This window comes from Babesia microti, chromosome III, assembly GCF_000691945.2.
Source record: "Babesia microti strain RI chromosome III, complete genome".
NCBI lineage: Eukaryota > Apicomplexa > Aconoidasida > Piroplasmida > Babesiidae > Babesia > Babesia microti.
The window spans coordinates 713,192-739,515 of NC_027207.2; the positions used below are offsets into that span (position 1 = coordinate 713,192).

Sequence of the window (26,324 nt, forward strand, 5' to 3'; positions counted from 1 at the left end):
TCAAAAATCATTCCTTTTTACATAAAATATTTGTAAAATTGAACAAAAGAAATATATTGTGTAAAATACAATTATTAGAATATAAAAATATATAAATTATCACATATATAGTATTGTTCATCTGGATTATCAATAATACGGAAGTTAGTTACATTTAATCGCATTAAAAATTATATTATTACCAACAATACACCTAAACTTTACATATTAGTGGTTTATACCGAAATGAAACATGCTACAACAAATAAAACCGCACCTCCCAGCAAATTTTTGCGGAAGGGATTGTGCTGTCCTGACTGCGGACCCATGGGCATTGTATTACTTGATCATTGTGAAGGCAATCAAATTTGCAACAATTGCGGGAGAGTTTTGGAATCTCATATGATCTCAGATGAACAAGAATGGCGCAGTTTTAACACAGAAAGTTCAGGGGGAGCTGGATCCGATAGAAATCGCGTGGGCGAGGCGTTAGATCACTGGACTGAGTCCCAAGTTTCGGCCACAACTTTTCTAGGAGGCGGAAAGAGGCTACAACAGATCCAAGAGTCTACGAGTGTTTCGAACCAGCAAGACAGATTGCTTCGTCAAGCCTTTGTTCAACTTCGTTCCATTGCCGAGTGTTTTGGGTTGCAGGAGCACACGATGGAAAGAGCTAAGGAGATCGCCAAAGATTTGCAATTGGCCGGTCATTTGAAGGGGAGATGCAATACCCTTAATATGTTAGCTGTGACGTATTTAGCGTGCCGTGAGGCTTCACTATTTCGCACAGTTAAGGAGTTGATTGTATACGACAGAAGTTTGACTGAAAGGGACTTGGCAAGGAGTATAAACAAGCTTAAAAAGTTTCTTCCACATCGCGGAGCAGCGTTTTTTGAATCCGCCTCGCAGCTTCTTGACAGATTTTGTTCCAGGCTATCACTATCTACCAATTTATGTTCAGTGGCTGAGCATGCGGTTGAAAAGGCTTGTAATATTGTGACAACTGCGCATAGGCCTACTAGCATGGCTGCAGGAGTTTTGTTTTTGATTGTACAAATATTTACTTTGGAGGGGTCGGATGAAAAAATGCCCAGCATTTCTGATATAGCCCGGGTTTGCAGCGTGGGTGAACACACAGTTAGACGAACATTTAGGGAATTATTGCCTATTGCCACCCGGATTTTGCCTGCTAACTTCCAATCACAGCATTATGAAGGCATACAACGGGTACTGGAACTTAAGAAGTAATTCCTAGCCAATAGCATGCAACTGTTTTGTGGATTTTATGATCTAGTTGTTCGGCTAGCTAGTTAGATATTGATCATTGACTGTACGGTGTACATGAATTTAACAAACCCACATTAATTTTCTTATGAATTTTCGTATCACTATGACACTAAATCGTCATAGATATGATGTGCGATAGGATCAAGGCTTTAGTGTTACTCTTTTATCACCGTTCTATTTTAACCATATATGGGTATATGTGTTTCAATAACAGTTATATCCGATTATTCGTTATGAATAGGTAAATTACACTACTTGATCACGTGTAGTGTAAATATCATATGATTCCACTACAAAATCTATTATTTAAGTACACATACAAAATTTAATTATATTTACCAAATCAAATGTATTTAAGTAGATAATATGTTATCATAGACGCATGCGTACCCATGATTTGTGTTCTAATATTCTTTTAGTGTTACACATAACACAATTTGTGCAGACACTGCACATATAAATATAAATATATAACAATATGTTTATATTTATATTGTTATATATTTTTTGAATAATTAAAAGGATCTAGGAATGGTGTCATTGATGCCTATTATAACAAATTGTCAGCATAGTAAAGCTGTGATCTGGGGTGTTCCAGTACCATCTTACGTAGCAATATGGCCCAATCGTTTAGGGATATTTTTAACTCTTTTTCAGGCATGGCTTCTGCCCAATCTTCAGGACCAGTTGAAGATACTTCCGAAAGAGTTGAAGTATCCTCACTTGCGCTGCTCAAGATGTTGAAACACGGCCGTGTATGTATTGTGTCATTTAGGCTGGAGTCCCAATGGAGGTTATGGGATTGATGCTAGGGGAATTTGTGGACAATTATACGATCAGGGTTGTGGATGTTTTTTCAATGCCCCAATCTGGTAATTTTGTATAATTATTTAGGCAATAGTGTGAGTGTGGAAGCAGTGGATCCGGTATATCAGACGGTTATGCTGGATCAACTTAAGCGAACTGGGAGGCCTGAAATGGTGGTTGGTTGGTACCATTCTCATCCGGGTTTTGGTTGTTGGTTTTCTGGTGCGAAGCTATAAGAGGTTACATATGCTATTTTATCATTGTGAAATGATAAAATATATATCTAACTCATAAAAATAAGAAAAAATACTTATTTAGGCACTGACGTGAATACTCAGCAAAGCTTTGAACAACTAAATCCCCGCGCCGTGGGCATAGTGGTGGATCCCATTCAAAGTGTTAAGGGCAAGGTCGTAATTGACTGCTTTAGACTAATAAATCCTCACCTAATGATGTTAGGTAAGTCTCCGCATTTATTCATTATAATCATCATTAAACACTTTCACTTAGGGCACGAACCCAGGCAAACCACTAGTAATATTGGCCACTTACAAAAGCCCACAATTACAGCATTGGTGCATGGCTTGAATCGTAACTATTATTCTATTGTTATAAAGTACAGAAGAACTCAGCTTGAGACAGATATGATGATTAAATTTCACCAATTTAAGTGGACAAACGAACTGAAAATACAAAATCTGTCGGAGTTTTCCAAGGAAAATGACCAGGGAATTGAGGAGTTGAGTCAGCTGATAGAAAAGTATAAGAACGAGATACTGGAAGAAGCTAAAATGTCGCCAGAAGAGTTACAACTTTCACAAGTGGGGAAGATTGATGTAAAGAATAGACTTGAGAATTGCGTAACTTCATTGTTAAACAACAATATCCTCCACTCCATATCCCTGATGCTACCCACACAGTATATTCAGTAATAACACTTACGTAAACTTTGGTTTAACCTAGAATGCCAAATAAATTGAGTCATGTATTAATTATCAAAATGTAAACGTATAGAGGCCAATTAATTGTCATGTCAACATGCAATTACTGTGTTAGTTTTTGTAGGAAATTTGTTAGCTTATGAAGGATTTTAAGTTGTTCAGAAGTTTACACCAAAATGGCACAATCATTAGCATATTGCAGTTGTTTAAATCGATAAAAATATTAGGCGATAGGGAACTGTTACAATCTTAAGTAAACTTCATGGTATTTTATAGCACTAGACCGCAAAGAATAAATTTTCATAATAAATTATGTATCAAATTATTGTTGTTGTAGTCACTAATTGACATATACAATACTTAGTTGAGGGGTAAGTGACGACCATGGGATTGATATACTAATATTACATATTTTTGTTTATAAAGTCAGAATTGTTATTAATATAAATAATAACAAATGTGGAAGCTTTATAAACAAAAATATGGGATATATGTACTACAATGATACACCACATCACTACCCTTCATTAGGGGATCGAGAGCTATTATGACATGTTGCAGTACGGGCAATACATGGCTGTTCCGAAAGCTACCGAAGAAAATTTATCTCCAGTTATCCTCTTCTGTGGACATATCGTACTCCGAAGCCAATCACCTATTCAACAGGTTCAAGACTCTTTCAAGCCGTGGCTATATGTGCCTCAAGCAGTTTAGGGATTCATTGGGGCTCATAGGATCGATTGAACTATTTCTCCCAGAAAGGATGTTTTATGCATTCGACATCGATTGTGATGGGAAACTATCATTTTTAGACTATGCCACTAGTCTGTTTACAATGCTTAGGGGTAGTGAATCAGCCAAGCTAGAGCTTTCGTACAAGATTATAAACACCAAATGCAAATTACATGGAATAACATTGGACGAATTTGTTGAATTGGTACGATCAATATTTGAGGCAAAAGCATCACTATTGCGTGAAACTCCTCAGACACCTTCATATGAGCAAATATATGAAATATTCTATCAGGTATCTTCGGTGAATTCGTATGGAGATAGAGAGATTTCTAAAAAGGATTACATAGTGGCAATTAGGACAAATTACAAATTTGCAGCTTTGCTAGGCGTATCAAACCAGCATCCTTTGCAAAGTTATTGTAGCGTATGCGCTAGAACTATTACGGATAACTCACAAACTCCATTTTATTCGACACAAAATAGACACTACTACAATCACGTAAATGTTGGACACTCTGAATTTCGTCGTACATACTATGGAAAGAGAATTATTAAGCAAATTCGCAGTAAGCCCATAAGGGATTTTGCCTCTGAGGTTTCATTACCAATTCAGAAACCGGGCAATTCAAACGAAGTTGTAAATCCAAAATGCCTTGCGGTGTACTTTGGTCATAAGAGGTGGAATCATGTCATTAACACGATGATCGGTCTTAGATTAACTGCCAAGCAAGTGTATAAACATGAAAGGAGACAAATATTTCCCGCAGATTTTAACGAATACTATACATTCATAATAAATCCAAATGATTGGCTACAGAAAGGTCCAGTGGAAGAAATGACTGAGCATTCTGTTAGATTTACTGAATATGCCCCGCGAGTTTTCAGGGAAGTTAGGGAAATGGCAGGTTTGACACAACAAGAATATTGTGAGAGTGTGGGTCCAGAGCAATTAATAGGCAATATGGCCATGGGTAATTTATCAACAATGTCAGAATTGGTTTCTGAAGGCAAAAGTGGTGCACTTTTCTACTATAGTCCAAATGGACGATTGATAATTAAGACAATTAACAAGCGCTGTGCCCAATACTTCCGAAAATGGCTGGTATTCTATTATTCACATTATGCAAAAAATCCTAACATGTTAATAACAAAGTTTTACGGGGTATTTTCACTCCTATCGCCTACAACTCGCGGCAAACGTGAAAAGCTTTACTTTATCGTAATGAACAATGTATTTCATTCAAATGTCACCATACATAGGAGATATGATTTGAAGGGTTCCATTGTAGGCAGGAGCTTACCAGAAGATGAAAGAGAGGATCATACTATTGCATTGAAGGATTTAGATATATTGTACTATAACGACAAGATCAGGATAGGCGTAGATAGGAAGAAGAAGTTGCTAGCAGCGCTGCGTATTGACGTTAACTTTCTGCGTGAATCCAAATTTTTGGATTATTCATTGCTGGTGGGATTCCACTATCGCAATAAAAGCAAAGATCACGTACATTGGGAGATCGACCAAATGAGTTTAGAAACTTGGAATTCCATAAAGTCTGAGGATAGGAGTGAAATGTACTATTTGGGCATCATTGACATTTTTACCAAGTGGGGATTTAGGAAGAGTATGGAACACTTGATGCGTTCAATTCAGACATTTAAACCTGGAAAGATTAGCTGTATACATCCGCGGAAGTATGCTGACAGATTTCAGCAATTTGTATCTTCGATAGTCATTTAATTGCTAATTTACTGCGTTGCAAATAACTGAACTACTAATTTACTTATTGTACCATCTAATCTTAATCACTGCGCTCATTTACCAGCCTAGTTATATAATTAGTTTCTTGATTAGCCAATTATAAGCTATAGTTTGCGCTGTTTAGTTATTAAATATGTCGAATGAATTTCAATGTTCTAACACATGAATTCCCGATAAACCTTTTACATTATAGAGTTTTTAATGGTCCAAATATAGTGTTTTTCATACCTAATAATAATATTTCATGTACAATTTTGCGATTATGTCCACATACATGACAAATTTTCATAGTATACACATATACATATTAACACATTATTCATTATAAATATTTATTGTATAATAAAAATATGATGATGCGATATCAGTTTGTACACTTTTTTGGAGTAAATATCACAATTTTGTAGCAAGGAAATTGTCCCATCTCAAACGTCATCTTCGCTAATGAATCAATTTCATGCAGCAATGATATTCTGTCACTTTTCATATAATCTGACACTAACTCCAAAAGCTGATTTACTTGCATTGAGTGGTATGGACATTCTTTAGTTTTTTTCATCATTATGGCTCTGTGGAAACTTTCAAACAATAAACTTGCATAATTTGCAGGTGGTAAAATTTTGAATTGTTCGTGCAGCTGCACATTTTTGACGCCATATTTAAAGTTTACAGGCTCTTTAAAGGTAATCTCTTTGTTCTCCATAGTCAATTCTATATTTAAATCACATGAAAACGATGACAAGTTAACAATATTGATTGTAGTAGTGACAAATCGATAAGTGCCACTAAGTGGGAAAGGCGTGTCTTTTAGTGTTATTTTTGTCGATATTCTAGAGTCAACGCTGTAAAATATATGCCTTCTATCCAAGTTAGAAAATTGCGATTTCAGAATACCAGTAGCAAAATTGGATGAAGCTTGCTTATTAGGCAATAATGTGCTACTGGTTATAAGGTTATAACCGGATTTAATTAACCTTCGTGCCAATACTTTTCTAATGGCAAATGAATGAAATTTTGTGACACAACTTGGTGCAGTGATATTTATTTGTGATAGGAAAGATTTGGGGGGGGTGTTGTTGACCATAAACAATTTATTTGAATTGATAAATTCTGATAGATTTTTATCAAGATAATCATGATCATTTGCATCAGCCATGTTTAATTCAAGACTGGTATCACAGGAATTAACGCTTATTTCTGTGGATAAATTTTGATCCATGTCAAAATCATCAGCATCAGTCTCCCCCATAGCAAACAAATGCTTAATTTCATCTTTAGCAGGTATCTTTTCCCCCATATATGATGTATTGACTTCTTTTGCATGTTTTTCGATTCTAAAAAACACCTTTTGCGTCCTATTTCTATTGTAGCTGCTACTTCCATTCTCAATATTATCCTTAAGAGAATGTTGGGCCTTGGTGTTGTGAAATATATCCATTCGCTGTTTATGAAAAACCTTTTCCTGGGTAACTTAAAAGCTTACCATTTGTAAGTGTGATTTGGTGTTCCGATTACAAATGTTTAGTTCGGAGGACAAAGTTTTACCGGGATAAATGGCATCAAAAAAATGCTTGTCAAAGTAAACCCCGGATGTTATACAGACAGCACCAATTGGTAGTTCATAATGGTGACTTTGCTCAATAATTCCTTTCAAACTTGTAGTCGTAGTTGCTGTAATGGGGAGTATCTTCTTGATCTTCAATTTGAATTTGCCGTGCTTGCCATCTTTATCAACAACACTGGCACCGCTGGTGGCTGTAGCAGTAGGTGTGGTTAAAGTGGAAGAGACGACAGATCTAGCAGTGTATGATACATTAGAACCCATATCTGAAGCAGAATCTCCTGTTTTTTTGGTCAAAAGTTGTAACCCATCAAAACCACTAACTGTTTTCCCCTCTGATTTATTAAAAAATTCGTTGCCGTTAAATTTGTTGTCTGTAGGTATTATTGGTTGGTTGTTGTTGGTGGGCGTTTGTTGATTGGATTGGGGAAAAGGACTGTCATTTTGCAAAAAATGAGAATCATATAGATCTAGATTTTTAGATAGATTGGTTGGTTGATATGTATTTGAGGAATTGATTGCAGAAGCCTTTGCTGGGGGCACGTTGATAGGTAAGGAGGGGTTAGTTTGTATATTTTGTGCAAATGAAGCATCATAGCTTTCATTTTTTATTTTAAATTCACTAGATACAAGCGATTTAGCATTTTCAAAGTCAAATTCTTGCGTATCTGGTACAATTGGTACACATTGTGTATCTTGTGTGATATTTTCAGTATTTAAATTTGTTGATTCGAGAATGACATTGTTAATTAGAGCCTTTTTCCTCTTTATTGAATCTATTTTTATGCGAAACTTCTTTAATGGGCCTCTTCCACCAATCTCACTTTCCATATATATAAGTAAGCAGACCCCACCGTTAATTATTTTAGCACATCAATAAATCTAATTTGCTACGGCAAATTGGTTAGTTTCGCATCAGAAACGCCATAGAAATAACTAATATACTGCAATATGGTCCATGGCGAGAGCGAAAATGTAAAAACCGAGACTTACACACATGATCGCTCTAGCAAATATCGTAAAGTGAACTTGAACAAACACGATGAAGAAAAGGATTTGAAGATATTATCCGACTTTGATCATTTTAGATCGGACAAAATCACAGACCTTAATTTACTTAAGAAATATGCCAATATTATAGCTTACATTAACACCCTAACCCCTGTACTACACTCACTCAAGTCGGAATTCAACATAGATTATACCATGGCCTCATGCTGGCAGAAGAATATACCTATTAAAATAGAACCAGTGACAGCAACAGAAAAGAGGAATAAGACGGAGCCGAATGATGAATTTCTGGAGCCTCTAAATCGTTGGTGGGAGAGTGTAACAGATCTTGAGAGCGAATTAAAATGGAATTACCTTGAACACAGGGGATTACAATTTGCCGAACTCTACGAACCTCATGGCATTAGCATACTTTTTAACGGCAAAGAATTAAAATTAAACTCAGAAGCGGAGGAAATCGCCACCATGTGGTGTACTACATTAGGCACGGAATATGAAAACAAGCCCATATTCAGGAAAAATTTTTGGAAAACATTCAAATCAAAATTCCCAACTTTACACCCTATAAAGAAGGCTAAGTTAGAGTCCTGCGACTTTACAGCTATCAAAAATTATCTGGATAATAAGAAGCTTAAAGCAGCACAGGATTTGGAAAATGATCGGGAGAGTGTATTAGCGGAGAAGGAAGCGCTTAAAAGGGCTAAGAAGGAATTGGAACTTCCCTTTACATACGCCTTGGTGGATAACATAAGGGAGAAAGTCTCCGGCTTTAAGGTGGAACCTCCTGGTCTTTTTAGGGGCAGAGGTGAACACCCAAAGCAAGGACTATGGAAGGTATTGAAATGCATTGTACTGTAAATATTAATAGTGAAGCTATTAATATTTAGCAGCATGTTTCACATTACTGCAAAATTAATTATATGTGGATTACATGTAAACTATGGAGTAAAACAAACATTAATTGGCCAATCAATTAATAAATGACACTAAAAATGCAAATATCACTCAGCAACGCATAATACCCACTGATGTTAAAATTAACATTGCCAAGACTGCCCCGGTGCCAAAGGCAATATATCCACTAAATGGATATTGCTGGAACGATGTAGTTCACGAAAATTCACTAACTTGGCTCGCCTATTACAAGGATACCATCCAAGATCAGATTAAATATATGTACCTCTCAGCTCAATCCAAATTTAAGGGCTTAAATGACTTTCTAAAGTATGAGAAAGCTAGGAGACTCAAGGTATTGAAATTAGATATATAGACTTGTATCACAAATATACGTGATGGATATCGTCAAAAATTGAGGTCTGATGATCTGGTTGATAAACAACTAGGCACAGCCACTTACTTGATCGATTTTCTAGCGTTGAGGGTCGGCAGTGAAAAGGATACAGATGAAGAGGCAGATACAGTGGGTTGTTGCTCACTACGCGTGGAACATATAACTTTTGACAAACTAACAGACACCATAAATCTGGACTTTTTGGGCAAAGATTCGATTAGATACACCAATTCTGTCAAAGTAACACATATCATTCACATAGGTGGATCACTACGCGTTTACTAATTTGATGGAGTTTTGCAAGGACAAGAAACCTGATGAAGACATTTTTGACAAAATATCAACTGCAAAGTTAAATGATTACCTGAAGGAACTACTGCCTGGGCTGTCTGCCAAGGTCTTCAGGACCTACAATGCATCTGCTACTCTAGAGGCATGCTTGGACTTGTTGAAATTGGAGGAGGGTATGTAGTTCGCTCTAATTTATCATATTCATCGCCAGTTTATACCAATACTATGCTTTTAATCCTTTTTGATTAAAAGCATAAAAATTCACACCTTAAAACCCCCTCGAGGATAATTACATAAGTTTGCCTACAATTTCCCCCTCAAAATGCTTTAAAATCGCAACCAATCAGCCTATATCAAACCAATTAAATCCTATGAACTAATGCAGGTACCCTTGTGGCCACTGTAAAGGATGAGGGCAATGAAGTTTTGTCTGTTAACTGCGGCAGTGTGGACGAACTTCTGCATTACTACAATCATGCCAACAGACGAGTTGCCATATTATGCAATCACCAAAGGACAGTACCAAAGCTGCACCAAGCTACGCAGAAGAAAATGATGCTAAAAGAGAATATACTAGAGGAGGATTTGAAAATGTGCAAAGATTACATTAAGCACTTGAATGAGGGGAGTAAGAAGTCCTTTTGCATGACACCAAAGTTAAATGTAAGTGGTGCGCGATTTAGGACCTGAAGGGCAATCCCAGGAAGGCGCCGTTTAAGGAGGGGGCCAAGGTAGAGGCACTGGAGAAGAAGGTTGAAAACATAAAAAAGAATATTTCCAAACTTAAGCTTAAGATTAAAATACACGACGATAATAAGACAGTGGCCCTTGGAACTTCTAAGATCAATTACATGGATCCTAGGATCACTATTGCATTCTGCAAAAAATTCGAGATACCAATTGAGAAGGTTTTTAATAGGGTATGTTAAATTTAATGTTAACAATATAATTTTGTATTTAAGTTAAAATAACTACTCTAATACAGACCCTTCGTATGAAATTCCCTTGGGCTATGCACACTAGAACCAACTTTAGGTTTTAACGCCAGCCAAGCGCAAGAAAATACTAAACTATAACCCCCCTTCATTCATTAGAATTCCATCTGCAATACAGTAAACTCGTGGACTATTTCATCTGCACCTCCGCCTGTGCAAAAATTTGGACAAGAAAAGACGAGTAGATTGTTACACAAAACATCAGTTTGGTACTCTGTGAGATTGTATCGCTTTGACAGATGGTAGCCCAATGTTGGAAGTAATTGGAATGCAAAGCAAAGTTGGGAGCTGCAATCAGGACAATTTGGCAATTGGGGGAGTTCGTGTATCAACAGGGGTTTATCAGTACATCTAATCACCTGTTTAGGGTCCTTGGCTATTTCATCCTGTAATTTTATGAATTTCTATCTGAAATATAGAGCATACCTTATATTTGTCCCGTTCATACATCTCTCCAACCCACCCCTTGTCTCCGTCATCGGCAGCCCACTCGTCAGCGTCGTCGTCGCCGTTCCTTTGGTTGTATTTACAAAGTAATAAATATTCTTTGCTACTCGAATTTATCTTATTTCCAGTTCCGCGCTCAATTTTTTTAAACGTAATGCCTGTTGCTGGTAGATGTTTCGGGAATTTCATATAACCAACGAAAACATTGGAGGAATTCCTTAACACCCTCCAGCCTCGGACTGTTAGTGCACATTTGGTTTCGAAATTAGCGCAAAAGAAGACATAAAAAATTAAAGTGGTAGTTTCTGCTACATTTTTTATTATCTGCATTAAGAATGTTAGTTCTTTGTCACAAATTCCACAATTTAGCAGATGGGGATTCCAGGCACAAACATTTTCATCCCTATCACTACAACCAATCTGACATAACACCTTGTCTTTTGCACTAATTAAATAATTTTCATAGGCCAGTGCCTTACTTATATACCCAATCATCATTAGCCAACACTTATCTTCTGTGGTGCGGCATGATTGTATCCTATACTATATGCAGTTAGAGCGATAATTATGTTAAGTTGGTTGTATAATGTGAAGGAGTCCTAAATATCGAAGTTTTTCTCTTGATTATTGGTAGAGCATGTCGGCTGAGATTGTATTGCTGGAGAATCATCATATAATTTGGAAAATTGTAAGTTATAGCACCCACAAATTTCCTATCCATTACCTGTATTATTCCATCATACGCAATTTTAGATTTGTGTACAGTTTAATGCTTACATGTCGTAAGTAAGTGTCGATCATCGTGATTTCGTTCATGGAAGGCAGAATGTAGTAATTTGTGGCATCTGGGAACAATTTCCGGTACTTATTTACCCCGTTCCCGATCAGTGTAACTATAAACTTGTTTTCCGTAGGAATTGTTTCATCCGATAGATACTGCAAGACGTCATTAAAAGTGCCAAACCTGTCTATGTAAGGATGTGACTCACTTTGGTATATAAAGTATGTAAATGTACACAAAATGGGCAAGAAAGTTGGTTCAAATTCTTCAATCATCATACCAATGTTGTACACAAAATACACATCAGACATGTGAACGTTAGAGTCACTTGATAACAATTTAATTGGGTCGTCATTGTACACTCTTTTTACAGATATTTTACCGGGCATGCCGAAGTATTTGAGTGATATAATATCTAATATGCAGTGCAATACTTTGACAAAGAAGCCAGTAGGTCTTTTTCTATGGTAATCCCCCCAATATGCCCATTTCTTCATTAATCCAGCTACGACAATCACCTTATTCTCCAACACTTGTGTCAGTTCGTCATTAATACTGGTATCATATTCGGGGAATATATCTTCTGCAATCAGTATAACAGTTGTAAGAAATTTTTGGTCAATGTGATGTTCATCTCCGCCATTTCCCCTTATATAAGTCACCATATTCAAATATTTAATTGGAAGGCTGTCTAGTGTATCAATGGGTAAATCATCATCCTGAATTAGATAAGTTTTTACCATGGGAATGTTTGGGACTTTTGTTTGACTTAAGAACTCAAAATTCACGATGTTATTGACGCCTTTACCCAAAGCATCGAGTATACCACTGCATTGGGCAATCATTGTAGCAGCACTAAATGCCAAGTTTAATCGTGATCTAATCATCACATTTCCTCCTTTAGCCATCTCTGAATCCACTAAATTACTTAATATAAAATGGGTTCTGCTGTTGGTTGTTTCATATATATATTTACTAAGTTTCTCATTCTCTTCGACGGATTCCATAAAATCGTCCACTATATCCAGTTGACTTTGTTCCATTTCCCTCTCCTGTTGGAACATATCGATATGTTTGGTTTCAGTGGTATTTATCAATATCGTATAATAGGATTCAATCGCTTCTATCAACAATTTAGCAAGTTTTTCATTTCTTATATCAAATTCATCAATAAATATACTTCTGCTGCGTGACCTTATGAAATCCATTACTTGATCATATATATCCATAAACCCATTGGTTACGTGTTTCATTAGTACGGTGCAGAAATTCCTAGAAATGATATACAAATTCAACTTTTTATCAACGCAAAATTTAGTTACAGAATTTATCAATGTGCGTAGCAGTAGGTTGTGGGTAGGATTGTCATAAACTATTGTGGCAAATCCAGCGGCATTAATATTATGTTGCAATATGCTATTATCGAGAAATATCCTAATACATCTCTCTAAAATACCAAATATTTCAATGTTTATGCTAGTTGGATCCATTAATGCTATTTCCACGAAAATATTTTTCCCGACCAAACCTTCTTTCCACCTATGCATATTGTCAAAATTCTTAGTAGATACTGAGAAACTATCGACTAGTCCCATAAATCTATCGCTATTTGCAGCGTTGTGAAGAAAACTGATATCTAATATGTTTGAGATATGCACGCTCATCATTTTGTGTTTTAATTGTGTGCAATAACCAGTAAGATACGTATAAACATATTTGTATAAATCTTTACTCATAAAAGAGTCACATGTACTGTTTAATGCAATATCCAACTCACTTAAACGTTCACTATATGCATTTATTATTATAGATAAGATTTCTTGGTCCATGCAAATTAAATTTTTATAAATAAATGACGACAATCCTTTAACTGTCAAAAATTCATTTACATGTTTATCCATTATATATTTTTTCAACACTCTAACTATTTGTTTCGTTTCTTCCACATGATTCAAATCTAGAATATACACTGCGTTATAATGATTAGCAATTCTCATAGATGCGATGCAATATAATTCGTAGTTGTCTTGAGAAGGAATTATGTAAAATCTCTCTAGAAAAAACTTCCCTTTGTCAATAATATACTTATACACATCTGCATTCGTTTCATTGTACTTTAGATTGCATAGCTTCAAAAATATTGATTCATTACTGCCAATGCTAATGATATCCAACAACATATCTAAGTTCTGATCTTGTATATTATCAACTATGAAATTGGTGAAAACGCTCTCTATAAACTCATGTGAAATAGAACTGCTGAGTATTTTGCCACGTAACTCGCTGAACACGAGGTTCATTTCGACCTCTAGGATATTGTTAATAAATGCAGTGGTACAGTTTGAGATTCCATGTGCAAATGCCATGAAGAAGAAGGATAAGTACGCTGTGGCTATATTCATAAGTGCTCGAAGAAGACTACACTCATTGACTAGCCAACTCTAATAATAGACAAATATTGGCAATAATTAAAAATAGTCTCAAAACACAAATGTTTATTTGCACATTCAATCAAATGTTTCATTGATTGTAAAATTATTTTAAACCTATTCATTTTCCACATGATTTTGGAAAAATTAGAGAAAATAATTCAATTGTCTACCGTGGTCAAGTATAATAAGTATAGCACCAGAAATAGGCGTGGCGTTTCTGCACTGTGTAATTGCCCCTTAAAACTGGCACAATGACCTTCCCATTACGCCTAAAAAATAAGTGGAGGCATGGATTAATTGCAAAACCAAAACCTAATCCATTACACCGACCAATACCCACTTTGTTCCCCCCTCCATCTATCCGTCCTACCTTTAATCGAGGAATTCCCATATTCACCAAACAATATGACATACTAAACACATCGGTAGATACAAAATGACCCAGATGCCTGCTTGTAAGCGTTATAGACCTCCATTTAAGGGTAGATTCATACCTAAAACGGATTATACCCCCTCGGATTGGCATGAAATGACCGCAAGATTCAGGTTTAACATCACAGGAAAGTTTGATAGTAAAGCTTCAAACATATAGATGAGGGAAAAACGTTTGAACGGGACTTGGAGGTGGCATGCAAAGATCTATTCCTTGTAGGTTGGATTAAATGCCGCTCCAGCTTCGCAGCTGGCCATGTAACTCACAAATTATGTAGGTACAGGGAGATGTAATAGCATTAAATTATCTGAAACGGTGGCTCAGTACAAATGAAAGTGATGGAGGCATTATCGATTCGCTCCACTGCTATGATGAAAACTATAGCCTTGAGAAGCTAGATTATGTGTAAGATCGCTATGATTTAGCAATTTACGGGTGGTTAAGGACTTGCGCAAACCACTAGTCAAGCAGAGGCATGAAAAAGAAAGAAGGGATCGGTTAAATGCCTTGATTTTGACGGAAGGGTTGTAATCTTCTCTACACAATAAATCGCACAAACTAGGTTATAATTCTTAATCTTTAAAACTGTCACTTTAGCGTTACAATTAAATATAGTGAATTTGTTTCATCTTTTTATATACAAGGGTAATCACTTACACAACCTTTTAGCATGCGTTAATAGCCTGCGGTAACTCAAGTATGAATGTATATCAATTAGGCCAATTAATGCGATTGTGATCCACAAGAAAACCATCGCCCACATATTAAATTTACAAGTACCGCTATTTGGATCGTACGATTTCAACAACCAAATGCTGCACTCTGGATTGAGACATGTGTTCATTGCAGCACAATATACTTGATCGCCTTTACATGTGACCTTCGCACTACAAACTTCGTCGGAGCCAATAAACTTGCCTCTGTTTAGAAAACCTATTTTACAATTTCCCTGATCCACAGCGACTTTGAAATTCCTCAGCACCTGGTATCCAAACTTGATGGATGGAAACGTGGTAATTGCTTTGCTCCTATTAACCCCACTTATGTCTGTGGGTACAATACACAAACGTTGCTCGGTATCGTTGTCATTTAGTTTGAAAAGGAGAGACTGGAGCGGTATTTCCAATTTTGGCGATCGGGGATCATCTTTTAGGGTAAAGGAGATGATTGGAAGTTTGGGGAAAGGTGATTTTAATTTACAAAGTCGGGGTAAATTCTCATCGTTCAAACAATCATTGGGGTCCACAGGAAGGTGTTTCATTAGGGACAGCCAGAAATTCTTAGGCAATCCGAGGCAGCGACAACTAAATTAGTCAAAATATATAGTGCAGATATTTTTCATATGGATTATACATATATGGTCAACCTTTGCTAGATTGGATAGTATGATAGACATGTATAAATGTATATTCAACTATAATAATTGTTATACGATATATATATAAACATGTCATGCAACAATTATCGCATGTTTAAGCTCCAATTGATACACCGTGCTACCCAATCGGTCGCCCTTGGTATATATCAACGTATCTGTCATCATAACACAGCCAAAGTTGTGTAAAATGCCATTACAGCCGGCCATTAGCCGTAAAACCCACATAGCCTTATTTAAATGAACCAAATGATTATTTATGATATATATCCCTCTGCTATACAAGAAATATCACCACGTAGAATCTTGTACGCATTTAATACACTATTTATTGTTCCCCCTTTAAGCATTTTTAGGTATACATTTCAATATCACATTTGAATGGTGCCTCATGGGCATAGAAAGGGTCTATAAGGTGTAAAATGAAAAGGCTTTGAAAAAAAGCATGTCAATTCAGATTAAAGGCATATGATTGTATAGAATGAGGGGTAATATGTGAAGTGTATTATTGGTTCCGAGGTTACATCTGGTAGTAAACTTATGTATAGGGCAGATAAAAATCAATTTTAGGGGGTTAAATTTAGGCATAAAGTTTAAATTGTTTGAGCAATTAATATTGTATTAATATATGTATATTAATACAATATTATATAAATTTTTATGTTATACGCGTGGATGATATATCATGTATGTGCTTACGTTGGATCTATAATCGCCTCCCAATTACTGGAAGTTTGGCCAAATAGTTCTACATTGCACATCTTAAAGTTGTAAACAGTAAATTGCATAAGTGCATCAGAATATAATCCTCCGATGTGTCTAGGATTAGACCACACGAATTCATCTTCGCTGGCCCCCAAAACCAAATTTCCAACCTGCTCAAAGTCTTTGGGTTGCGAAAAATCACCATCAATATCTATTTGAAATGTGTTGTTATATTCACCAATAATTGACCACCATATAGATGATTCTCGACAGCAAAGTGATGGACCAACCAACCCAAATATACCTGAAATATTCTTGAACAAGGGCCAATTAGGATATGAATTTATAGAGGCAATAAGAGCTATTGGAATTGTGCCTAAAAAAGTCCTTTTAACCGGCGCATTGAAATTTGTATTAAAGAATGAAGAGCCACTAACTGCATGAGATTCGATTTGAATCTGTTCATAACCCTGAATATTTTGGGGGACGTAGTATAATGAATCGAATGCAAATGGTCCAGTCCTAAGTGAATATAACTGTTACTTGACTGCCCAATTATAGTCTAGTTTCTTTCCCCGATTGCATACAAATTTAGAAATGATGGGATTACATTTTTCATTCGGATTGTTACACCATTCAGCACTATTCGATTTTTCTGGGTCGTAACAGTTTTGACAATTTGGTATTTTATTGCTAAATAGATAAATCCCCTCGAGACGTCCAGACAATGCTAACTGATGTGTTTTTGATGCAACTGATACAGAAATGGTCAATCCTCCCTCGGAAAGATATACAGGGATTGCAATTGTAGTTGATGATTGGCTACTTTTACCATATGAGAACGTGAAATATATGTTAAGAACTGCGAATAAGGTTAGGGCCAGAGTAGCGCCGGATGGGGCGTACATGTACATACTAAGATGTGGTACTGATCTACCAACAGATGGGAATCCCACGTTGGTAGTACATATTCTCGGTTTATATATTTAATTGAGTATATTCATAAATACGGAATTTTTAGTTATAAATTCACGATTGTTCATAGATATACTTGTGTTCACCTAACGTTTATATAGTTTTCAAGGATAATTCGTTTTTAAATATATTAACAATCCACTAATTAAGATCTCATTTGGCACCAAAAATACAAATACAATAACTTGTCTCTAGAACAACTACTAAAATATTTCTGAAATGGATTTTAATAATCCTGTAGTTCTTGTTGATGAGATGGATGCTGATTTATCAGATGAAGGGATGCACCTAAACCAATCATCTGGGAGAACTAGGAAAATACCCTTACTAGACTGTTGTAGTTTCTGTAAGAATCCACTGCTTGCAGCAATTGGTCGTATAACTGGATTCAAGATGCTATTGTACATCTCATTCATCTACCTAATGCCAGTGTTTTTTCTCTGGAGCAAATATATATGTGTTTTGGACTTTGTTTTTCTTGTACCTGGTCAAGCACCCACCTTAAGGAGGGTGTCATTTTTACGTGGCTATCCGGCTTTGCGGTTTTCCTTTGGTCTTCTCCTAGCTTTACTACTACTCTTTTCCGAAGCTGTTGAGGTCTATTGTTATGTAGCAAATTTTATCAACGTTCGTTTATTGGGGTCTTCCATTGATGACTTCCTTTATGATGGCAACAACGGTACCTTTGGCGGAAGGGATGTAGAAGCTTCGGGATCTGCCTTTTGTCGCCACGACTCTACAAAGTCCAAATCAAGCCAGGGTTTTGCTGAATGGTTCAGAAGCTTGTCTGCCAAATTTAGATATATCCACGTATTCCACCACTTACGTTGGTTTATGATGTCATCTTTGGTATCAATACCCCCACTCGTCATGTTTTCTATCAATTTATATTATTATAAAGGCGCTTTTATGGTTTCCAGATACTATATAGAGACCATGGATTTTGCCTTGGGATTACTTCTCCCCATGGCTTGCATCATGATATTTACCTGCATAGTTTATCCAATCTACTTGATCACGGTAACAATTGTAAGTGGAACCGATGTCCACTACAGCTCCTCGAAGGTATCCCACTCATTAGCTGTACTTTGTTTGCAAGATTCATGCCCTTGTGAGCAATTGGTCAAGGAACAGGTTTCGCCTGCGGTTAAGAGAAACTTGGAAAGACATTCTATTTATTTGGGTTTTGGAAAACTGATTTTTGTCATATCTACAGGGATACTTTTTATTTGTTCACTTGTCTCGATCTTCCTATTGTAACATTAAACGATTTTTTAAAACAGAACAATGAATGATTGTGAAACATTTTGCGTGAAATTACCACAAATGCAATGAAGTTAATTTTTGAGTAAATTAGTTAGTTCTCCGGAGTCGTATAGTTCCACGATAATATCATGGCCACCGATTAGTTCGCCATTGAAATATAATTGGGGATATGTTGGCCAATTTGAATATGCTTTGAGGTAAATTCTCATTATCTCATCGTCCAAAATATTAAATGTTTCATATTCCACTTGTAGTGAATTCATTATATCCACTACACGCCTAGAAAATTTACAAAATGGGTTAGCCTTGGTACCCTTCATGAAAATAATTATTTTGTTATCCGTAAGAAGCTGTTCTAGTTTATCCCTTGGAGATACTAGCTCTGCCCATTCTCTAGCCTGAGCCACAATAGATCCGGGTGAATGGGTCGGTACTGCATTTAAAGGAAATCCTCCCTAAAATTAGCGTTTGGGATACCAAACAAAATAGAACAATTGGAACACTACTAAAATTTTCAAGTACATTAATTTGTGAAGCCAATTCGTGTGATATATGATAGAATCCGAGTTTTGGATAGTCCTACGTCAGTCATGTAGTATAATATTTGGATTGAGAATACGTTATAATTAACAATAAGTTTTGTGGTATAGAACTAATTACCAAAGCAAATAGTGATCAGATATAAACAAAATGTATTACCTTGGATAATGATTGAAAGATATCATTTAACTGTGATTTATTCGAAGTATTACTGTCAAAAATATGCAAAACTACAATATGTTTGGAATTTTTGAGGAGATTGTCGAGTTCAGAAGGACTGTTAACTTGCATATCTCTAACTAGAATTTAGTGTAGGTTACCCACATCAGTATCCCTCATGTCTGCTCAATCCAATTTACCGTATAATTAAAATAACAGCATTGATAATAATAGAAAAGGCAACTGATCAGTCAAAATATGCCGATTTGCATACGCATTGCATCCAAATCATTGCATTTGAGACTCAGCTTTCACTGCAATTTTCAAATTATGAGTCTTCAATCTAAACAACACATAGTAAAGATACGACCATTTCACACACATAACGATGTGTTCGAGGAAGATTATTCCTGGTCTGATCCAAATGGGCCCATGAAGGTCCTGCACGATTATAATAAAGTACGCATACCATTCATCATCAAAACGCAACTAACGCAGCCATCATATGCCAAGGATGCTTACCTAAGGTATTTAAAACGCAGAACAAATGGTGTTGATTCAAATGTTTTACAAGGATTGAAAGTGTTTGAAGTTGGATGTGGCGGCGGAATCCTTTCTGAACAATTGGCTATGCTGGGAGCCAAAGTATTAGCAATTGATAGCAGCAAAAAGGCCATTAGCCACGCCGTCAAGCGGCTTGAACAACTGAATGCTACAAGCCATGAAAGGCTGAATATTACATATGTTTGTAGTGATCTGAAACTGTTTTCCTATTCTAATGATAGTGAGAGTTGTAAGTTTTCCATGATTGTGTGTTCTGAAGTTCTAGAACATATGTCCATGGAGGAAAAGTTGTTGTTTTTCTCAGTTTCAACCAAAATACTATCGGACGATGGGACAATAATAATAACCACACCCTCTAAATCATTATATTCACTATTCGCTAACATATTGTTAGCTGAAAATGTGTTCCAAAGTGTTCCAAAGGTGGAAAATATGTTTATTTAGGGAACTCACTGCTTTTCCATGTTCATTTCGCACAGAGAATTGTTAGACATAGCCGCCAAATACAGGTTTCAAGAACTAGACTCTACGGGGCTATTATACATACCATTTTGCAGAAAATTTATTCCCGTAGGTACTAAATCACAATTATACATGACTGCCCTTCGTAAAGCAAAAGATAGTTATTTACAGCCGTAACCATCGAACACAAACTCCTTTAATTTGTAAAATAGATACTCATAGAATAGAAAAGTACAGTTCATCCGTGCCAAAAATGCAAAATGAGTAAAAATTCATGTAATACCACCAAAATAATACTACAAATTATAAGCTATATGGGAATATGTAAAGCCCATATAACTGATACCCATAATCTGGCGCTAGGAATCCAGATAAAATTAGTGATACTGACCAGAATCACGGGTTACACACCATATAGGCATTCTCTAATCAAACGTATATAATGATATTTAACATGACAATGATAGTAATCGTTTTAAGTCTACTATTAATAACGCCGAAATCACAGGCTAAAACGATGGAAGATCTCTACAGGGCCAAAACCCTTGGAAATGAAATTAAAAAGTAAGATCTGAGTCATACAGGTCTCTAAATGATGCCAGCAAAATAATCGACAATGAAAATTATGCAAAAAAAGAATTAATTAAACAAAGGGACCTAATAATCGCAAAATTGTCTGCCAAAACAAAAGAATTTAGAAGATTACACGATATAGTACACCCAGAGCTCAAACATTATCCTATCATCATCGTCAAAAAAGGCAAAGTTGACGCTGAAAGATCAGTAATATCCGCAGCACTGGGAAAAGGTAATAGACATGATCATAATGCTCTTACAGGAACAATTCGACTTGATGTACATGATCTATAAATTATCCTTCCACAAAAGTCACCGCATCAAAGTCGCCAAAACCCGACATAACCTTTCAATAATTGACATAGGAGCGGAAGATTTACTATATAAACTCCACTCGCCATGCGAAAGACTACTAAAAACAAGAGAATCACAAAAGGCTGAGCTCAGGTAAGCTCGATGAAGATACAGAAGAATGAAGGATAAATTCGCCACAGAACAGGAAACAATGGACATGATGCCCCTGGACCAACGGATAAACTACGGTAAGTCGTATTGCATTGTTGGGAAACTAAGCTATACAAACAAACACTATCGCGCAGTTATGCAATAACTGGTCAAACTGAATGACTTAGATGAACATATGATAAGGCATTGGACTGATGTTGTTAGAGAACTGGAAGCAGATATATCAGCAATATGTTAGTCACCACTAAAATAGATGATAGCACATAATAAGTCACTGGACTGAAGAATGAACAAAATAGATGCCATTAAAGAATCGGAAGCGTATATGTAGCAAATGCAATGTATGAGATAAACAACTATAGCATATGGCACAATAACCAATACGTGATGTGTGGGGTGTAAGATAAAATGTTCCAACCACGTCACTCATCCACAACCGCTAGGAACAAATTCAACAAGGTAGATCTAGCCCCAATTGGCAGTGAATTTACGCTCTCTAATCCAAACCACCCTTCTGAATCACATAAAGCAGAACCATCAGTAAAACCGCAACAAAACGCGCCCTTAAATTTATACAGTAATATTAGTACCAGCTCTAACACCCTTAAACTGGACAAACTTCCCAACCTAGAACAACTACGCAAATCCTGTATCTACGACATCGATACGCTCGTATTCTGCTTATATGGTCTAGAATTACAAAGGGACGGGATCTCGCAAACCCTGCACGCGTCCACACCCGCGGCGCCTGGCGGCACCGCGGGCGAAAAATCGCCGGCTAAACAACCCTTCAGATTTGTCAAGGTCCCAGAGGGAAAGCGTCCCCCCCACCACCCTCACAAAAAAGATAAACAACTAGTGCAGTTCAACTTTGAATCGGCCCTCCCTTCGCCATCGCTTCTTACTGCCCCTTCTAAACTCTCAACCCCGCCAGATATCAAACCCAGCCAATGCACACAACCCCTGCCTACCCCTGCCTGTGCCACCAATGGCGACGGGCCGCTAAGGGGCTCCGAAAAGGCCGTGCGGGGACCAATTCCCGGCCTGAAGCCGCAAACACTGCCCGCGCAACCCGATGATGAAGAAAAAAAAGACGATGAAAAGGAAGTGTCTTTCCTGGAACGAGTTCTTGGAAGAGATCTGGAAGAAAACGAACACATTTCAGTTCCACTGAGTTCAATACCACCCAGAGCAGGCGTAAATGAACTCTCTTGGCAATATAAGGACCCAAGCGGGGGGATTCAAGGACCATTCACCTCACGACAAATGTTCGAATGGTGGGAAAAGAACTTCTTCCCTCCAAAGCTATTGGTACGATACAGTGTCAACATGCCCTGGACATCTTACCGCGTCCTCTACCCAGAACCTGTAACGCCCTTTCTTTCCCCGCCCAATAGGTACATTGTTAAGGCTTCCTCCACTCCCGAGGCTCCTGTGGACCAGCGCGGCGCAGAGGCCCTCAGCATCGCCAAGCAGATGCGAGTGCTTCTGAGCTCAATCGAACCTACCATTGAGTCACATAACTCCCCATTGGGTGGAGTGGAACCGTTGGCCTCTCATCGAGGCGGCCCTTCACCGGATAGGCAGGGGTCCCAAGTAGGATGGGTGGCTGGAAAACCTAAGGCAGAACCACTGGCTGAGATCATGGCAAGGCAAGCGGACGAGGCGGGTGCCACGTGTTCCGCGGCTCAGGAGCCATCCTTACATCTAGGCCACTCCCGTGCTGATGGCCCGGGCGGGGTCTGGGGGCCGCATGATAAGTATGCGACCCCCAGACGGACTGGCTCTGACCCCAAATGCACATGGGACGCACCACGACCCAACGGAATGCCATTGGCCAGTTGGATTCGGGAGGACAGGCAAAATACACCTGAGGTGCAAACCACGGCCCCCGTCAACGGCCCGGTCCTCGAGCTCAATCGCATGCTGGAGGAGTGGCAGATCAAGATCGATCCATGTTTGTTGGGTATTTTATTCAGCCTTAAGAGTGAGGCGAACATTTTGATATTTCTCAAGCACGCTGCGAAGGGGTCTGCGGAGCGGCACGCTGCCTTTGCGGCCTACCTTAACAAACTGAGGGAAAGGTACCCTGCGGAATGGGCACAGATGATGCGGGAGACGACGCTCAAGTCATCCAAGGCTTCTTTTCGTAGCTCTGGGCGTGCACGATCGAGTCAACCAGGGCTTCCTTCTGTAGCCCGGGGTGAAGGGGTTTGCGCAGTTCAAAGGGCTGACTGTAATTTTATCTGACTTAGTCCACTCCCTGGACTGGCTTACCCGTCCATTTCACGTTTAGGTGTGCGCTCTGTCTGAGAAATTGTTAACTGACGGTTTAAGTGTTTATCGTAGTTAGGGGCGCATGTTATATTAATGGCGTTGTTGTTGGACATGCGATTTACGGGCATCAGTTAAGTGTGGTTTTGCGTTCCTTAATGGTTATTGGTACGGTGTGAAGAATTAGGGCGAGCGTAGGCTTGTGTAGGTGGCTCAAGTTGATTGGTGGGACATGTACCACCTCATCAACGATTCTACGGCCTCGTAATGATGTCTAAAGGCCTTTGGAATGGCCCATTTGGCCAGTCTATCCCCTGAATTATCCTGGCCAAATGTATTTGTGAGTTGGTATATGTCTATGAAGGCCATCTCTGCGTTTGCCGCTAGGTACACTATTGGGTACCCCTCGTCAAAGCATGTGTCCATTCTTATTGAAGATGCCTCATTATCGCCGAAGGGTATGTTTCTGTGTACAACTGATGAGTTTTTTCTTTGCCATGCTAATTTTATAGATCTTTCCAGTGCCGGGCTGGTGTTAATGGCAAGTGGTTGGTTTTCGGTGTGTCCAAATGAGTCTATTGATTCTGTTGTAATGGTTTCTGTGTGAAATACGTGATTATCTTGGCGCCTGTTCACCTTATTGACCTCAGATTTGGGATTTTGGGGGCCGAAGTACGAATCTGTAATCATGAATTTTCCAGCAAATTTTGGGGCATTCGCGCCCGTAAACCTGCTATTGTATGCGGAGTTAGTAGGGAAATCAAACTCATCCACCTGAAATGTTTCCAATCTCGCTAAATTATCGAATTTGTCAGTTTTGGGCTCGTTTTGGGACAGACTGTTCCTTATGTATTCGTTTAACTCTGGGTCTTTGCTTGATTTTTTCGTTAGATCAACCGAAACTTGTGATTTTACCGTGAAATTTGTTGTCACTTTTGTTTTGTAGTCAGTGTCAACGATGTCTCCGATCAGCTTGCGGTACAAATAGTCATCAATCTGCTCATTGCATTCGCCAAACTTCAAAATTTTCTCGGCAAGTGTGTTAAACAATCTTTCTTTAACGTTATCCACGTTCATTTTATTAATTTGACCTTTGGCATCAGCATTCCAAATGCCCGCGGCACGGCAGGGCACTACAATACTCTTTTTATGTTTCCCACAGATTGTGCAATCTACCAGACTAATACTACTCCTTTGCACTTTACACACTCTTACACTCTGGCACTGGCAGATGGAGCTGGTTAGTGCGAAAAATTATTATACCCTATCCCACATTCAGTCTATACTATACACCACACTCAGTCTATACTATACACCACACTCAGTCTATACTATACACCACACTCAGTCTATACTATACACCACACTCAGTCTATACTATACACCACACTCAGTCTATACTATACACCACACTCAGTCTATACTATATACCCTGGTCTATTCATCTAACGCGCCTAGGCCCAACGGCGAAAAGTATGAATTATAAATAGATGGATTATTGATCGCGATTGTATTTTGTCATTGTTTGCCGCACAAAACGCATCATCTCTACGTCCTAAATCACCAGTTTCACACCTTTCTATAATCGTACGTTTTGGCTAAAGCCACTTCTGGTGCCGTGTCTTTAATCCCATCTTCGTATGTTTTAAATTCCCTTTCCTGAATCAATTTGAGACTTACTTTTTTATCTGGCCAAGGGATCACTGAGCCACTCTTCTTTGAAACTCTTACTAGGTGATATCAATGTTACTTGGGTTGTTGTTTTCGTCAAATTTAAGTGATATTCTCGTGGGTTCGCTAAATTTATTTTAAATTACTTTATTGTAGGGTCTATGAGTTGCACATTTGAGTAGTGAATCTTCTTCTCAATTTCCACTCTCTTCCCATTTATAACCATCTTCCTCTATATCACAGGTTCACTCACCATGTTGCAGCCCCTAACCTTTACTTGATTCCTCAGCCTATCGCATTGGATAATTTCATCAATCTTCCCTTTGTCTCTCCCGCTTATTACCTTCACCTAGATAACATCATAACTACCTTATCCCCTTTGGCGTATTTCCAGTATCGAATTATGTTCCTGGGATGTACAATTTTGGGGCCTCTGACTGCATTCAATTGGAAGTGAAATGTTGTATGGGCCAAACTGTAGCATTTTTGAAAATACGATAACATTTATAGCACTTTTCAATGCACCTCACGGAATGTAT

General features: G+C 37.8%; 17 protein-coding genes across 17 annotated transcripts; 10 read left to right on the forward strand and 7 right to left on the reverse strand.

The window, feature by feature from the left end:
• Positions 1–225: 225 nt before the first annotated feature.
• BMR1_03g02050 (transcription initiation factor TFIIB) lies at positions 226–1,227 on the forward strand (the record flags this gene model as incomplete). Its single annotated transcript, XM_012793566.1, has 1 exon — positions 226–1,227. The coding sequence occupies one exon, from the start codon at positions 226–228 to the stop codon at positions 1,225–1,227; it is 1,002 nt and encodes a 333-aa protein (XP_012649020.1).
• On the forward strand, positions 1,884–3,005 carry BMR1_03g02055 (26S proteasome regulatory subunit N11; the record flags this gene model as incomplete). The annotated part of the gene is made up of 5 exons (XM_021482008.1): positions 1,884–2,021; positions 2,042–2,138; positions 2,161–2,295; positions 2,392–2,532; positions 2,584–3,005. The coding sequence occupies 5 exons, from the start codon at positions 1,884–1,886 to the stop codon at positions 3,003–3,005; spliced, it is 933 nt and encodes a 310-aa protein (XP_021338577.1).
• A 556-nt stretch (positions 3,006–3,561) lies between these two features.
• BMR1_03g02060 (1-phosphatidylinositol-4-phosphate 5-kinase) lies at positions 3,562–5,490 on the forward strand (the record flags this gene model as incomplete). The annotated part of the gene is made up of 1 exon (XM_012793568.1): positions 3,562–5,490. The coding sequence occupies one exon, from the start codon at positions 3,562–3,564 to the stop codon at positions 5,488–5,490; it is 1,929 nt and encodes a 642-aa protein (XP_012649022.1).
• Positions 5,491–5,875: 385 nt separating this feature from the next.
• Positions 5,876–7,903, reverse strand: BMR1_03g02065 (hypothetical protein; the record flags this gene model as incomplete). The annotated part of the gene is made up of 2 exons (XM_012793569.1): positions 5,876–6,973; positions 6,995–7,903. 2 exons carry the CDS (start codon positions 7,901–7,903, stop codon positions 5,876–5,878), a joined length of 2,007 nt encoding a protein of 668 aa, XP_012649023.1.
• BMR1_03g02070 (DNA topoisomerase I) lies at positions 8,024–10,707 on the forward strand (the record flags this gene model as incomplete). Its single annotated transcript, XM_021482009.1, has 7 exons — positions 8,024–8,917; positions 9,093–9,332; positions 9,354–9,614; positions 9,637–9,838; positions 10,051–10,328; positions 10,349–10,585; positions 10,651–10,707. 7 exons carry the CDS (start codon positions 8,024–8,026, stop codon positions 10,705–10,707), a joined length of 2,169 nt encoding a protein of 722 aa, XP_021338578.1.
• BMR1_03g02075 (hypothetical protein) lies at positions 10,756–11,605 on the reverse strand (the record flags this gene model as incomplete). The annotated part of the gene is made up of 2 exons (XM_012793571.2): positions 10,756–11,064; positions 11,087–11,605. 2 exons carry the CDS (start codon positions 11,603–11,605, stop codon positions 10,756–10,758), a joined length of 828 nt encoding a protein of 275 aa, XP_012649025.2.
• A 67-nt stretch (positions 11,606–11,672) lies between these two features.
• BMR1_03g02080 (probable protein, unknown function) lies at positions 11,673–14,290 on the reverse strand (the record flags this gene model as incomplete). Its single annotated transcript, XM_021482010.1, has 4 exons — positions 11,673–11,831; positions 11,885–12,075; positions 12,097–12,607; positions 12,629–14,290. The coding sequence occupies 4 exons, from the start codon at positions 14,288–14,290 to the stop codon at positions 11,673–11,675; spliced, it is 2,523 nt and encodes an 840-aa protein (XP_021338579.1).
• Positions 14,291–14,571: 281 nt separating this feature from the next.
• On the forward strand, positions 14,572–15,284 carry BMR1_03g02085 (conserved Plasmodium protein, unknown function; the record flags this gene model as incomplete). The annotated part of the gene is made up of 5 exons (XM_012793573.1): positions 14,572–14,745; positions 14,766–14,892; positions 14,913–15,010; positions 15,031–15,158; positions 15,179–15,284. The coding sequence occupies 5 exons, from the start codon at positions 14,572–14,574 to the stop codon at positions 15,282–15,284; spliced, it is 633 nt and encodes a 210-aa protein (XP_012649027.1).
• Positions 15,285–15,402: 118 nt separating this feature from the next.
• Positions 15,403–17,741, reverse strand: BMR1_03g02090 (conserved Plasmodium protein, unknown function; the record flags this gene model as incomplete). The annotated part of the gene is made up of 3 exons (XM_021482011.1): positions 15,403–16,057; positions 16,828–17,355; positions 17,377–17,741. 3 exons carry the CDS (start codon positions 17,739–17,741, stop codon positions 15,403–15,405), a joined length of 1,548 nt encoding a protein of 515 aa, XP_021338580.1.
• Positions 18,028–19,068, forward strand: BMR1_03g02095 (hypothetical protein; the record flags this gene model as incomplete). Its single annotated transcript, XM_012793575.1, has 1 exon — positions 18,028–19,068. One exon carries the CDS (start codon positions 18,028–18,030, stop codon positions 19,066–19,068), a length of 1,041 nt encoding a protein of 346 aa, XP_012649029.1.
• Positions 19,146–19,905, reverse strand: BMR1_03g02100 (glutaredoxin-like protein, putative; the record flags this gene model as incomplete). Its single annotated transcript, XM_021482012.1, has 3 exons — positions 19,146–19,529; positions 19,552–19,653; positions 19,774–19,905. 3 exons carry the CDS (start codon positions 19,903–19,905, stop codon positions 19,146–19,148), a joined length of 618 nt encoding a protein of 205 aa, XP_021338581.1.
• Positions 19,906–20,031: 126 nt separating this feature from the next.
• Positions 20,032–20,976, forward strand: BMR1_03g02105 (Ubiquinone biosynthesis O-methyltransferase; the record flags this gene model as incomplete). The annotated part of the gene is made up of 2 exons (XM_012793577.2): positions 20,032–20,760; positions 20,782–20,976. 2 exons carry the CDS (start codon positions 20,032–20,034, stop codon positions 20,974–20,976), a joined length of 924 nt encoding a protein of 307 aa, XP_012649031.2.
• BMR1_03g02110 (hypothetical protein) lies at positions 21,242–22,107 on the forward strand (the record flags this gene model as incomplete). The annotated part of the gene is made up of 6 exons (XM_021482013.1): positions 21,242–21,363; positions 21,384–21,607; positions 21,741–21,822; positions 21,844–21,917; positions 22,008–22,073; positions 22,094–22,107. The coding sequence occupies 6 exons, from the start codon at positions 21,242–21,244 to the stop codon at positions 22,105–22,107; spliced, it is 582 nt and encodes a 193-aa protein (XP_021338582.1).
• On the forward strand, positions 22,249–24,090 carry BMR1_03g02115 (hypothetical protein; the record flags this gene model as incomplete). The annotated part of the gene is made up of 1 exon (XM_012793579.1): positions 22,249–24,090. The coding sequence occupies one exon, from the start codon at positions 22,249–22,251 to the stop codon at positions 24,088–24,090; it is 1,842 nt and encodes a 613-aa protein (XP_012649033.1).
• A 237-nt stretch (positions 24,091–24,327) lies between these two features.
• Positions 24,328–25,191, reverse strand: BMR1_03g02120 (hypothetical protein; the record flags this gene model as incomplete). The annotated part of the gene is made up of 1 exon (XM_012793580.2): positions 24,328–25,191. The coding sequence occupies one exon, from the start codon at positions 25,189–25,191 to the stop codon at positions 24,328–24,330; it is 864 nt and encodes a 287-aa protein (XP_012649034.2).
• A 154-nt stretch (positions 25,192–25,345) lies between these two features.
• On the forward strand, positions 25,346–25,600 carry BMR1_03g02125 (hypothetical protein; the record flags this gene model as incomplete). Its single annotated transcript, XM_012793581.1, has 1 exon — positions 25,346–25,600. One exon carries the CDS (start codon positions 25,346–25,348, stop codon positions 25,598–25,600), a length of 255 nt encoding a protein of 84 aa, XP_012649035.1.
• A 9-nt stretch (positions 25,601–25,609) lies between these two features.
• On the reverse strand, positions 25,610–26,289 carry BMR1_03g02130 (Probable 39S ribosomal protein L24 mitochondrial; the record flags this gene model as incomplete). The annotated part of the gene is made up of 7 exons (XM_021482015.1): positions 25,610–25,669; positions 25,690–25,773; positions 25,795–25,844; positions 25,865–25,911; positions 25,932–26,017; positions 26,039–26,134; positions 26,155–26,289. 7 exons carry the CDS (start codon positions 26,287–26,289, stop codon positions 25,610–25,612), a joined length of 558 nt encoding a protein of 185 aa, XP_021338583.1.
• Between the last annotated feature and the right edge of the window lie 35 nt (positions 26,290–26,324).